The sequence below is a fragment of the Haliotis rubra genome, unplaced genomic scaffold, assembly GCF_003918875.1.
Source record: "Haliotis rubra isolate DU_JTF1 unplaced genomic scaffold, ASM391887v1 Scf18, whole genome shotgun sequence".
Lineage (NCBI taxonomy): Eukaryota > Metazoa > Mollusca > Gastropoda > Lepetellida > Haliotidae > Haliotis > Haliotis rubra.
The window spans coordinates 2154780-2170072 of NW_025765780.1; the positions used below are offsets into that span (position 1 = coordinate 2154780).

At 41.5% G+C, this 15293-nt stretch overlaps 1 protein-coding gene across 1 annotated transcript in view; it reads right to left on the minus strand.

Moving 5' to 3' along the window:
- The window catches only part of LOC124273365, a 42912-nt gene extending 33873 nt beyond the window's left edge, over window positions 1–9039 (minus strand). The window contains exon 1 of the mRNA XM_046708603.1: window positions 8882–9039. Within this exon, the coding sequence (XP_046564559.1) occupies window positions 8882–8936 (55 nt within the window). The 5' untranslated portion in view covers window positions 8937–9039. The remainder of the gene's footprint in view (window positions 1–8881) is intronic.
- Between the last annotated feature and the right edge of the window lie 6254 nt (window positions 9040–15293).

Consider the following 15293-nt stretch of genomic DNA (forward strand, 5'->3'; position numbering starts at 1 on the left):
AGGAACGCACATCATGATGCGGTTTCATTGCTTCATGAAGAACACTGCAGTAGGAGTTCATTGCAGAAACATGGCATTGACGCAACACTTGATGTGGTTCATTTACTGATACACATGTTGTTGATCACTGGATTGTCTGATCCAGACTCCATTGTTTACAGACTGCCGTCTTATGGCTGAAATATTGTCGAGTGGGGAGTTAAACAACAAACTTACTGATGCACTACAATTGCCTACATCATTGCGTTAAGTCAATGAAACAATTCTAGTTCATCAAACTGCTTGAAAACGGAGCATATCCAAAACATATACATGTATCCCAACCAAGGGCATGTCGTTACTGTGACAACCGGATTTAAGACAGCAGACATTAACTAAACGCATGTCTAATCGGGATGAAATTGATACCGGGATGAAATTGATACCGGGATACGGGCAAATCTCATGGTTAATTGCCCGTCTTGTCCATATGAGATATCCCGGACATGGCTGTGCCACGGTCATAATTAGTATCACTAAATGCTCACTGCATAAGCAGCACCAGGGTGCAGTTGGCCAATGTAAAAATAAGACCCATGTGCCGCCTCTTTCATTTGGACAATGATATTGATCCCACAGTTGCCACCAAAAATGTAAACATAGCCATTGATTAAAGCGGACGAGTAATCCGGAGACAATTGAAGCCCATTCGCCACCTAATCCGATACAGCTAATCAAGGCATCCCTGGGTTAAAGAAAACTGACAAAAGCACCTGCAAGTAAGATGGCGGCGTAATAGGGGTGTCCAAGCTAATTAGTGTTCATCTCGAAATGCAGGATACTCCTCCAATGGATCTCTTGAGCAGAGTCTTGGTGATGTTACATAGCCTACAGTTGTGGTCCCTATCATTGACGCTTTGATTCCAGTATACCATTACAATGGATACACGCCTCTGGTTCATTGTTTCTCGGGAGTTTTGCCGTTGTTTTCTCCCGAAGGCAAAACACATCGTCACGAAATGAACAGTCGTCAGTGTTGCCTACGGCCAACAGAAGTGCCAATTAAATACTTCTTTTTTTTCAAAGGGTTTATTGTTTTGTGCGTATTTCTTGAAAATAATCCCACTAAAATTCGCCCATTGTAATAACACCCAAAATGCATCACAAACATTGTACATTCTAGAATATTTACTCTCGTGTTTTCCAAGTTCCCCATTCATTATGTAAAGGCACAACAAATGTAAGCATTAGTCTATATCGCAGACCCTAAAACATAATGAAAAATGAGTCTGGCTCAAGTCTCGAATGATTGGGTAGTCCAGCTTGAAATTTGGAATTGTGCTGGGTTACGTTTGGAAAAAATACTTCTTTATAGTTGGGACTAAATATCGATCTATATCATTGTCATCATCTGTGAAACGACATTGAGTACAATGCAGTGTAAACTCCCTGTTCTCCAGTGATCAACTGCATGAGCATCGATCTACGCAATTGGGAACCGATGATATGTGTCAACCAAGTCAGCGAGCCTGACCACCCGATCCCGTTAGTCGTCTCTTACGACAAGCATGGGTTACTGAAGATCAATATTCTAACCCGGATCTCCATGGGTCTATACATAGAATATGATCATCAGGATGAAGGGTTATGCAACTCATGTATCAATGCAGTGGAAAGGTTCAACAGTGTTGGGCCCGTGCTGTCCATCCAATTCATGAACGTATAACATACAGGGGTGCAAAGCCACCTATTTCCTTTACTTCTTTAATGATGATAAACATAATCATAAACTATACTTATAAGTGCGAGAGACCAGTGATCCGGGTCTTCAGCAACCAATGCTTGTAAGAGGCAAATGACGGGATCGGGTGGCCTGGCTCGCTGTGGGGTTGTTAAATGTCATCGTTCTCCAGTTCTATAGATCGATGCTCATGCTGTCAATCACTGGACTATAGGGGTAAACGGTGTACCGCGGTATTAGCAGAACTGGGGTATTTTGCCTTGGGTCCGGTATACCGTAATGCAATTCTTAAAAAATCGTTATTTTCTGTTTTCGTACCGCCATTTTATTAACCTTTCTAAACCTTTCTCTTAAATGTCTAGAAATAGAATCATTTTGTCAAAATCTATGCGTTTCTTTTCTTTTCTGCATTATGATCATATCACATATACCGAACCGAAACGGACCGAACCGAAGCGGACCGAACCGAAGGCCTTGTACCGCAATACCTACCGTACCGAGGTAAGAGCGTACCATTTCACCCCTATGTGGTCCAGGCACACCATTGTCCAATAGCTCGAATATTTCCGTCAAACGGTGTGAGAGCATCTTATTACGAGTTGCTGTTTTATGCAAACAGAATATTATTCTCATATATACCCCTAATGGCATTCTGTCAGGTTTTCACACATCATGAAATTTGGGGTGCCATTGAAGAAATATATGTTGTATTAGTAAATTCTACCGAAAGAATTTACTGTAACCAACCAAACAATCTTGTTCTAGACGTAAACGGGCTTTCTTGGATAAATTTGTTTCAGGGTCTGTGTGACAGACTAGGGCACAAAGTGTGAAGCCCATTTCTGGTGTTCCCGCTGTGATATTGCTGAAACGTTTCTTAAAGTGGCGTAAAACCCAGCTCAACCTCACTCACTGTTTACACCCTTCTTTCATTTCAATATATACCTGATTACAATACATCACAGTTGTCTCAAATATCAAACAAGACCGGATGGTACATTTTAAAACAGCTGCCCGAAAAACAACCTAGACTATAGAATGCTGCTTGTATTTAAACAGAAAATGATCCATATCACATGACTACAACATGTGCTCGACTTGGTGATTGTTTGCAGTGCTAATTATACCGACACAGCGGTCTACGCCATCTACCAATTCAGTGGATAATAGGCGATAATTACAGGCACATTAATCTGGGTCAGCTTCGGAGGTTAATCGATTGATTTATTTGCAACATACTCGGATTTGTCTTTTAATAATTCCCAGCTGTGGTATTGTTCTGTTGTACATATGGCAGCCATGGATATGTATTAAAACAGCTTTCCGCTAATTGCAAATCTGTACTAAGTCGGCAGTGTGGACAATTTATTGTCAAGTAAATAATAAACATCATATACATGACAATAACCTTCCAGTGCAAATAAATGCCATTTCGTTTAAGTGGCACATAAAATGAATTCGGTCATATCCATTATATCATTAATGACAGTTGCATTAAGCCCGCTTATTAAACATTTTATACTCGGCTTTCATCTGATTTTAATAATCAACAAGCCACAAAAGAATGAAATTATTTGCAGTTTAATGAACAATGTTCAATTATTCATGAAGATTAAGTGTGTTCAGATTATTATTTCACACTGATGCAACAAAGCCGATAATGAGTCGCTTCTATGGGTATTTCCACGTCTCATGTGATAGAACGCGTCAGTTTATGAAACCTCTATTAACCCCCTTCAACTTCCGATCCAGTCGATGGTTACCGCTATTACGTAAGATTCCACTGACCACGAGCGCCATTGTTGCATACGGGTAATCATAAAAAGTCCCGGATGAATCATGAAAAGAGCGTAGGGCCGGAACTGAATACATGTGTTCAGAAGGGGTCAAAATCGACTGAAATAACTGGCATCTGAAATTGCATGAATAATTCAAGAGATAGATGGTAAATTGGTTAATTTCTGAGCTGTGTTCGGAAGCGGCGTAAACCTAATGATGTGGAAACAGAAACGGGTCGACCATCTGCGTCTGCTATGTAACTCGTCATATGTACGAAGGAAAACATACATGCTCCTCCAGTAAACAGGTTGAAATGGGAAATACTGAATTCTGAAACAGGTTGCAAGTCTTTCTCTGAGTGAAGGAGGCTAGCTCCATTACCAGCACATGTTGCCCGGGCGATAAATGTTGAGGAATGTTATGGAATGTAGTCTGGAGTCCCACAAATGTGCTCATGGTAGGATGCGGTTTGTCAAGAGCGTTTTGTTCACCAAGGAGTAACTATATATTTCAATATTTCAATTACAGGAAGATAAACGTCAGTGCAGAGGGCAGGGAAATACGAAATCAACGGGGATAACGGCAGACTGTGCAATTCCGATTGGTATCCAGTGCTTTTGTACCGGAAATACTCTTCTTCATTTTCTACGATAACTTGTGTAAATTGCATTTGAAAACACAAGAGGCCGCCACAAGCAGCAGCCAAAGATCAGAGGACGGGAAGGAACATCTTACATGACTCGGCCTCATCCCCAATAAAACAACCCATGGGTATATAATAAACCTGACCCTGTAGTCAGTCTCGGTGACATATCATCTTGCAAATGAAGATTGGCTGAAGGGCTGCAATCACCTATATCACAAATTAATCTGGCCGCGCGATGTTTACACGTGGCCGAAGATTACACACATTAGCTGAACGCTGTCCCTTAAGTCAACAATTACTTTTGCGTTATGTTGTCCAGTGTGGTGCTGCTCCTCAAGGCGGGGCAATATACTCGAGTTTATCATTAATATCAGTAATCAAAGATCGTTTGATAATACCCATATGCACTAACACAAGGCTCTGTATCTCAAATATTGACTTGCAAGTAGGCAGGACCAGTCCTTGATACTTTATGCCACCAGTTCAGAGTTGCGTATTAACAATGCCTGGCAAATGAACGTTGGCCGTGGTCACTTCAGAAACGATGGTGTGTGTCCATCAGGCCAACTTTGCAACTCTAATTGATAATGCTGATTCGCGGATATCTATATCTTCGACGCCTTGTATCCCTACTGTCTCTATGTAGAGCATTACGTTCAGTCTTGTTTCAAATCAACCTATTCACAATTTGGAGTACATTATTCCGTCATGTAGCCGCAGTTCATTCTCGAAACACGTGATGATATGAATACAGTGTTCAAATCATAAATGGGATATTAGGATGCTAAATGTCAAAGCTCTTGACATCGATAGCTCAGAAAACGACTCAAATACTTGGCGATGATTACTCGTCAAAAGGTTGTCAGCTTGATTTCAATTACATCTGTGTACATTTAAAGCTGTGTCAGAGACCCGGGATTTGTTCAGCTGAGAAAAACAAAACAATTATGTGCAAATATGGCGTGCATGATCAGATAGGGTTGCCCCCGTGTCGCCTCTTCCTGACTCTGCAATCAGAGGGTCATCACGTGACACGATGGATAGGCTTTCCCACCATGCATGACAACCGGAAGTCACATGGGAATAATTTGGAGGCAATAACACAATATGACTGTCGCTGCAGCTAAGAACAAACTCATGCGTTGAACATTTCACAACGATTTCATATCATGGCTTATGATCACACACGTTTTTACCTTAAAGCAAAGTCTCGAGTCTGACAGACTTTGCAATTAAACCTCACCTAAACGCAAACGTAACGTTTGAAATGGATGGATGCCGACCTGAGCTTGAATTTTACATCCTGGTTGCACATATTCCCATGAAATGAATGCACTTTGCAAGTCAGACATCGCCAACGAAAAAGACAAAAATCTCCATGAAATCGTTTGCAGCTCATAATTTTCGGAACCACTGAAATGTGGAACATACTCTCGACTTTGCCATGATGGCAAACGTACCTACCAAGTTATTTAGTTCTTAAAGGTCTATTGTTTATCCAACGCTAGAGCAATAACATGGTGTTGAAAACGACAATAGGGTTGGTACGTTTCATAGTAACAGGATACCAAACGTGGCCATCGGGATGACCGATTGCGGGTCTTAACCCACAGATAACAAATGGACGCTGTAACTGCTATGACGGTTTTATTGCTCCGAGACAAGCTGGTAATTATTGCAATTACTAGACAGGATGCCAGACGTTTTCACCCCAGCTACAGGTTACGGGGCGACATGCAGGGAAGTATGTGTTTGGTGGATGTGCTTGGCCACACTGGATTTAATATCCCCCGTAATAAGTTCTATATTCTAGTCCCTTGTCACGAATTCAATGTTCTACTGCACTATCATAAGATTTATGTTCTAGCCCCCTGTCAAAAGTTCTATGTTCTAGTCCCCTGTCATCGGTTGTATGTTCTAGTCCCCTGTCATCGATTATATGTACTAGCCCCCTGTCATAAAAGATTAATGTTCTAGCCCCCTGTCAAAAGTTCTATATTCTAGTCCCATGTCACAGGTTCTATATTCTAGTCCCCTGTCAAAGGTTCCATGTTCTAGTCCCCTGTCATAGGTTCTATGTACTAACCCCCTGGCATAAGGTCTAGGTTCTAGTCCCCTGTCATAGGTTCTATATTCTAGTCCTATGCCATTGGTTCCATGTTCTAGTCCACTTTCATAAGTCCCATGTTCTATGAAGGTGCGAGCAGAGTAATCTGACATATGGTAGTAATCACAGAACAAAAATATTGCGAAAGCTTGTAGACATTGACGCAAATGGAACTGCACTCGACAATTTAACACTGTTAACATGGGTGTGACCTAACCAAGGGAGTGCATGTTCATTTTCAAAACATTCATCTGGAGATATTGTAATCTTAAAGGGTTTGCAATGAGACAAATAAACACAGGGCAGTGTCAGCTACGGCAACTGGATATATGTACAGAAACTGGCCCTGCTACTGGGGACTCAACCTCACAATACACTACAACCGGCCAACGCTCTGCCACATGTAGCTGCACTGCACATGTCATTGTTGGCTACGGTCATGTTGATGGCCAGTTGATATGCTTCTTTTTTAATTGTAACAAATAAACTCATATAAATTGAAAATGAGCCCCAGGGAGACAAAAACCTTTGAAAACCTAGACTTGCTTCATTTAGGGCTTTAGCATTGCAGGGAGGGCAGCACTGTAGGGAAATATTTTGGTTCAGGGACTCTGAGACAGACTAACTCTGGACAGCCACGTGGCACGTACACAGAGCTTCTAAATCAGTGATGGGCTTTTTGCTTATAGCGAGAAATAAAGGGAACGTTTTATTGGTGCCACGACGTTTCGGAGTACATTTTACTCTACCTGATGTCAATCATTCTCTAAATGCCACTCAATGACTTTACCGACAACCAGTCAGTCTGAAAGATTCGATTTTGAAGAAACTGGGTCAACGAGGTTCAGTGTGACATATATCTTAACTTAGATCAAGTACAGAAACTATATTTCTTCAAAACAGAGTCGTCAGCTGAGTAATGTTTTCCAAATCAAAGGTTCCCCTTAATCGAGTGATGCTGCTTTCTGACATGATGGTGTACCTACGTGGGTTTAAACATATGGTTTCTGGTAAAGCGATCTACATATGCACAACAACAAAAATATGCATCGTCTTATTTTCAAACATGAAAGAGAAATTATTATTAGATTCCTTAAGTGATATTCCGCCTTAACTTGTGTCTACCATGCATGTTTTTGACAATAAAATATACCACGTCCTTCTGGTAAATGGAAAATGATGACCGATGCTGGCAGAGTGCGATGTGTATGAGCAGTGTTCATGGCCTGTGGGTGGGTAGACAGGAGATACTTCCCATGTTCTATCTACCAGATCGTGTCTCACCTAACATATTTTAAACTGCTGAAAGTGTCGATAGTTTCCTAGCCATTGCTGCAGTAAACATACGGCAGCGGAATGCTAGCATTGTTGGACGGGAAACCAAAGGGTGTCTCGACCTGTTATTGACTACATATGTGAATCAAGTCGGATTGAATGTACTCGAAACAGTGCTCCGATGGTTTATTTACACGAGCGCTGTCGTAAACAAAGAAATCACCAGCTGAGGTAAAATGATCCTTACTCACAGATGTTGTGTGGGGGTGCTAATTGTATAAAATAATTAAACTGTCGCATATTTTCGACACGAATGCTTCTTAAACGACAGACTTATGAGAAGCTGGTTGATTTCAACAAATGCGGATCAAAACCATGTGGGTGATAATATAATTTTGAATTAGGTCTTTTACATTTTTTTTAAATCATGTATATCATATCAACCTAAATGTTTATGTCAAAAGGTGTAACAATGTGTAAGTCGGAAAAACCACCAAATCGGATGTCCACACTTAATATCACTCTGAAATGATAATATCTCTTCTGTATTTGATAACAAACGACAGGGTATCTCATCTCTGTGTATTCTGTGATAAAATAATGTCAGCAAGGGCGCTAGAGTCAGTATGGGGGATTTCATAACACACGCACAATGCGGTTATATATCTTAATTTTAAGTTCTTGTTATCAGTCCACAGGAAACGGCCAAAAAATTAACTTGTCTCTCTGTCTTGCCAATAGAGTAATCCACACCCACACCCAAATCTACACTGACAATCCGATAGTTTACGCGGAAAATGGAGTGTTTCACATCATCTGTCAAACGACATCGCGCCGCCAGGCTTTGTATACAATACATAGCATTGAATGCAACCACTGTCCTCTCGCAGTCCTACACTCTCAACACAAACCGCGATATGGTTTGGGAGCGGCTTGTTGCGACGTTGAGATATGCACCACACAAAATAAACTCCCCCGAAACATAAACATTGCTATGTCGAGGGGGCTGTAAGAAAATATGTCAGTGTATAAACCAACAGCAACTCTACGAACGCTTATGAAACACCAACTTGACCAATTTCAAAGAGCTGGTGGAATCCTTTTAAGAAATTGATATCGTGCGATGTGTAAGCGAAAGTTTCAAAGTGATAGAATCGGTAATAATTCATGAACATAGCATGGAAGCGTCGAAACACCGTGGTTATAATCCCGAGCGCGTTGTAGCGGGGGATATACACAATTCGGCAGCATTCACTTGTAGGGTGACTGCCATACCGCTTTACACAGCTGAAAGCTGTGACCCCAAACTATCGCCAAAATTCCGTGCAACCTTGAAAGAATATCAAAAGATTACCTTGAGCTCCAAGAATAAGAATCCCAGCTAACACGATGTAAATATTCACACCCATCCCGCTGGAAATCTACAAATGCGTAGCCTCTCGTCTGCTCATAAAAATTTGTGAACTGTAAACTTCCCGTTTGTTTGGGTCTGGTCTGTACACGACACGCAGTTGCAGTACGCTCGACCCGACCGCAGTTACTTCCCTTAGGTATTACCGTTGTGAAGGTATTCTTATGGCTAGTTGTGTTATTCGAGCCGCGGGCAAATCCGCCCCTTTTCATTGGTCGGCGTTGGCTATCGTGTCTATTTTTAGATGTCAAGAACCCCTGAATGGCGGAGGGATGAAAGCTGGCCTCACACTGACAATCTTTAGTTCAGAGGTCGATATGAGGTTAATAAAAATTACTGACATATTAATTCATGGATGTCCGTCAAATTCTCCAGCATCCCAAGGGATAACTGACGCTTAGCATGATAATGCACGGCTTTATTAAATGTTCCGTAGAATTCACGTGTCATGTTACAATGCAAATTAGATTGCAAATATTTGACGCTCGCTGACGAGACACAATTCTCACAGAAATGAAAAAGTGTAAAAGGAGGAGAGTTTTAAATCACTATTTCTTTCAATTTTTACGATCATGTAATCTAATTATTCTTCTTTTCAGGTATTTCTTATTTCGGAAAAATAATTATCTTTCTTAGTATGCTATTCCCAAAGGTGTGGAGATTTCACCAACTGCTTGATTAAAATTGTCTGCAGCGTTACTCCAATGAAAGTTTAATGATAAAGTTTTAGAAGTTTTCCCATTAAGTGTAAATCCTTGCACTCCCCACTGTACCATCGTGGCCTCGGGAAACGTAGATATTGGAAAATATGTGACTTGTTTCTGTCGGTTGTGAGATGCAGACAACAATGCGCCATTCGACTGAACGACAGTAAGTGTTTCGTCACACAGGGAGCGCCGAGCTAACTGTACTGGCGAGTATTGATCAGGCCACTCGAGTATCGTACGATGTCGGCTGTTTCCGTGAGTGGTGTGACAGCGTACGCCCTGAATGACACGCTCTGCTGTGCACGAATGACTGCGCGTTATGCTGAGGTGAGTCGGTGTATAATGTTTTTAGCAGCAGTTATCAGTATTGAGTCTGTTCGAGTCCGGTATGACAAACAAGTGGTTGATACCATGAACAAAGATCCATGCGACCGGGAAATGATAACACACGGTCATCATAGTGACGTAATGTGTACGAACACAATCATGTTTGTGATTGAGTGAGTGTAGTTTTACGCCGTTTTTATCACTAATCAAGCAATATTACGGCAGGGGACACCAGAAATGGGCTTCACACATTGTACCCATGTGGTCGGGGGCATAGCTCAGTGGTTAAAGCGTTCGCTCGTCACGCCGAAGGCCCGGGTTCGATTCCCCTTGTTGGTACATCGTGGGACACCAGAAACGCATTTTTTGGTGTCCCCCCGCCGTGATAGTGTTGGAATATTGCAAAAAGCGGCGTATAAGCCAACTCACTCACTCGCTCAACTTACAAAAGCGAGACAAGGGGCAATAGAAATGACTAGGCGAGAGAGCCGACAAATGTCTGACACATACGTTTCAGAAGCCGGAAACTAAAAGTCGGGATTTCAGTGAAGGAATCCGAACCTGTGCTTTGGTTTAGTAATTTATAGAAATGTGACAGTTTTCTCCGTGACTTCCAGTAGGTAATCCTGATTTCAAGGAAATATTTTATATTTTTATGCATTGTCTAATATGGGATGCTTATTCTACTTTAAATATGTTTGTAGTGATGTATCATGTTAACAATGAAAACTAAAAATACAAATATGGCTGTCACTTCATAACGTTAAGCTCAGTAAACACTCTGTGTGTGTGTATTTCACATTCTATTTGAATTACACGTGTGTGTGTGTATTTCACATTCTATTTGAATTACATGTGTGTGTGTGTATTTCACATTCTATTTGAATTACATGTGTGTGTGTATTTCACATTCTATTTGAATTACATGTGTGTGTATTTCACATTCTATTTGAATTACACGTGTGTGTGTGTGTATTTCACATTCTATTTGAATTACATGTGTGTGTGTATTTCACATTCTATTTGAATTACATGTGTGTGTATTTCACATTCTATTTGAATTACACATGTGTGTGTGTATTTCACATTCTATTTGAATTACACGTGTGTGTGTGTATTTCACATTCTATTTGAATTACATGTGAGTGTGTATTTCACATTCTATTTGAATTTCATGTGTGTGTGTGTGTATTTCACATTCTATTTGAATTACATGTGTGTGTGTATTTCACATTCTATTTGAATTACATGTGTGTGTATTTCACATTCTATTTGAATTACACGTGTGTGTATTTCATATTCTATTTGAATTACATGTGTCTGTGTGTGTATTTCACATTCTATTTGAATTACATGTGTGTGTGTATTTCACATTCTATTTGAATTACATGTGTGTGTGTGTGTATTTCACATTCTATTTGAATTACGTGTGTGTGTGTGTGTGTGTGTGTGTGTGTGTGTGTGTGTGTGTGTGTGTGTGTGTGTGTGTGTGTGTGTGTGTGTGTGTGTGTGTGTGTGTGTGTGTGTGTGTGTGTGTGTGTGTGTGTGTGTGTGTGTGTGTACAAACCTACATGTTCAATACACCCCATATATATAGAAATGTGACAGTTTTCTCCGTGACTTCCAGTAGGTAATCCTGATTTCAAGGAAATATTTTATATTTTTATGCATTGTCTAATATGGGATGCTTATTCTACTTTAAATATGTTTGTAGTGATGTATCATGTTAACAATGAAAACTAAAAATACAAATATGGCTGTCACTTCATAACGTTAAGCTCAGTAAACACTCTGTGTGTGTGTATTTCACATCTCATTTGAATTACGTGTGTGTGTGTATTTCACATTCTATTTGAATTACATGTGTGTGTGTATTTCACATTCTATTTGAATTACATGTGTGTGTATATTTCACATTCTATTTGAATTACATGTGTGTGTGTATTTCACATTCTATTTGAATTACACGTGTGTGTGTGTATTTCACATTCTATTTGAATTACATGTGTGTGTGTATTTCACATTCTATTTGAATTACATGTGTGTGTATTTCACATTCTATTTGAATTTACACATGTGTGTGTATTTCACATTCTATTTGAATTACACGTGTGTGTGTGTATTTCACATTCTATTTGAATTACATGTGAGTGTATTTCACATTACATTTGAGGTCATGTGTGTATTTCACATTCTATTTGAATTACATGTGTGTGTGTATTTCACATTCTATTTGAATTACATGTGTGTGTATTTCACATTCTATTTGAATTACACGTGTGTGTATTTCATATTCTATTTGAATTACATGTGTCTGTGTGTGTATTTCACATTCTATTTGAATTACATGTGAGTGTGTATTTCACATTCTATTTGAATTACATGTGAGTGTGTATTTCACATTCTATTTGAATTACATGTGTGTGTGTGTGTGTATTTCACATTCTATTTGAATTACGTGTGTGTGTGTGTGTGTGTGTGTGTGTGTGTGTGTGTGTGTGTGTGTGTGTGTGTGTGTGTACAAACCTACATGTTCAATACACCCCATATATTTTAAAGAGTATTCAATATTACTTCAAATAACAGCATTTCTTTTTAAAATATATTTTGATGTTTCAATAATAGCACCTCGTCTGTGAGAGTATTTATACTTGTACAATTTCCCGGGGTGTTTTATTTAAAACATTCCGACACAGTTTCATCTTTTGATAGCCTGTGAGCGAGTTTGTCTGATGGTGTTAATTGACCCTGGCCTTGCAGCTTACTGGCGCGATAGTTATTGGTTTTGATGTGGTGAAATCTACTTAGTCCAGACAAGATGCAGCGTCAGTATAATGCGCGTCATTGAGGCGTCAATGAGACGTCAATCAGCGTGACACCTGCCGTGACGTTAGTCCATCAATATCAGTCGGCAGCGTTGTTTTGAAAGACACGTGTACCCATCGCATCATCTCATTTACAGGCACAGAGTGTTTGAGGCATCATTATGTGTTTTGTTTTCTTGTTTTGTTTTCATGTCAAAGTTACTGGAGCAAGTGAGTTGAGTTGAGTTGAGTTACCAAGCAGAGCCCAAACAGAATGTCAATTCTGTCACGTCAGTGTCTGCTTATGTGGGTAAGTGAGTGAGTTTAGTTGTACGCCGCACTCAGTAGTATTCCAGCTATATGGCGGCGGTCTGTAAGTAATCGAGTCTGGACCAGATAATCCAGTGATCAACAGCATGAGCATCGATCTACGCAAATGGGATTCAGTCGCCTCTTACGACAAGCAAGACAACTAAGATTTCACGGGCTCTGCTTGTGTGGGAGTAATGCCCGAAGTAATGCAGATCGTAAACCTTTACAACTCTGGTATTGTGCTCACACACACACCCCCACCCCTCCACCCCAAATATAACCAGGTCAAGCAGGATTCGAACTTTGAGATCAAGGTCGTTCTTGTCCCGTCCACTTCATGTTACTGACCGCCTCCGTGGTGTAGTGGTTAGAGCGTCCGCCCGGAGAACGGAAGTTCGCGGGTTCGATCCCCGACCGCGTCATTTTGGCATGACGCTGTCGGGGATCGAACCCGCGATCTTCCGGTACTTGTTGGTCCCTGCCTGGCGCTCGGCATTACTGGGTACAACAAGGACTGGTCGGCTCTGAGTCAGTATAATGTGTCTGAGAGTGGGTATTCATGCTTCACTGCGGCATGGTATCTCAGTGGGCTAGCACTATAAAACCAGTTTTCAGTCAGGGGTTAGAGATAATCCAGTGATCAACAGCATGAGCATCGATCTACGCAAATGGGATACAATGGCATGTGTCAACCAAGTCAGTGAGACTGACCACCCGATCCCGTTAGTCGCCTCTTACGACAAGCAAGACAACTAAGATTTTCACGGGTCTCTGCTTGTGTGGGAGTAATGCCCGAAGTAATGCAGATCGTAAACCTTTACAACTCTGGTATTGTGCTCACACACACACCCCCACCCCTCCACCCCAAATATAACCAGGTCAAGCAGGATTCGAACTTTGAGATCAAGGTCAGTTCTTGTCCCGTCCACTTCATGTTACTGACCGCCTCCGTGGTGTAGTGGTTAGAGCGTCCGCCCGGAGAACGGAAGTTCGCGGGTTCGATCCCCGACCGCGTCATTTTTGGCATGACGCTGTCGGGGATCGAACCCGCGACCTTCCGGTACTTGTTGGTCCCTGCCTGGCGCTCGGCATTAATGGGTACAACAAGGACTGGTCGGCTCGGAGTCAGTATAATGTGTCTGAGTGGGGTATTCATGCTTCACTGCGGCATGGTATCTCAGTGGGCTAGCACTATAAAACCAGCTTCAGTCAGGGCTAGTACTGCAAGCATCCGCACATACACATACACGCGCATGCACGTCGTCATATGAGCGAAATATTCTCAAGCACGACGTTAAACCCAATTTCACCTCACCTCACCTCACCTCACCTCACCTCACCTCACCTCACCTCTTCATGCTACTAACCATGGTCACAGACACGTTCAACAATTTCCTTAAAACAATTAATGAGACACGCGGTTCGCGCGCTTGGTCTAACAATGGCGGAGTAGATGTTATTTTGAGATGAACAGGACGCTGAGGATATGAGTCACTTACTCAATTCACAAGTTCTCCTGACTGAAACCCTCGCCGCCATCTGGGTCAGCTCCTCAAGCCGCCAGGTCATACGACATGACAATACTTTCTTATATTATGAGCGCATAATGTACGTTACGTGGTCAATGTTGAGAGATGTCACAGAACATACAGATGGGATATGAGTGCGTGTGTGAGCGCGTGCGTGCGTGTGCCTGTGCGTTGCGCGTGCGTGAGTGTTTTTTTGTTTGTTAGTTGTTTATCGCCGCAATCAGCAACATTCCAGTTATATGGCGGCGGTCTGTAAATAATCGAGTCTGGACCAGACAATCATCATGCGATCAACAGCACGAGCATCGATCTACCTAATTGGGATACGATGACATGCGTCAACCAAGTCAGCGAGCCTGACCGCCCGATCCCGTTAGTTGCCTTTTACGACAAGCACGAATTGCCGAAGGCCAATTTTAGCCAGGATTTTCACGAGTTCGTGCGTGCGTATGTGCGTGTGCGTGTTCCGTGAGTTTATTTCGTTTAACACCGCACTAACCATGTTTCAGATATCTAACGTTCGCCAGTAATCCTTGAACCAGACAAACCTGTCATTGATAGGCTGTCAACATCTCACGTCAGAGCACAATCACATACAATCAACCGATTGATAATGCTTCGTTCGACAAGCATTACACTCTGTGGACCTTTTGTAAACATGAATCCAGTCGGCGCA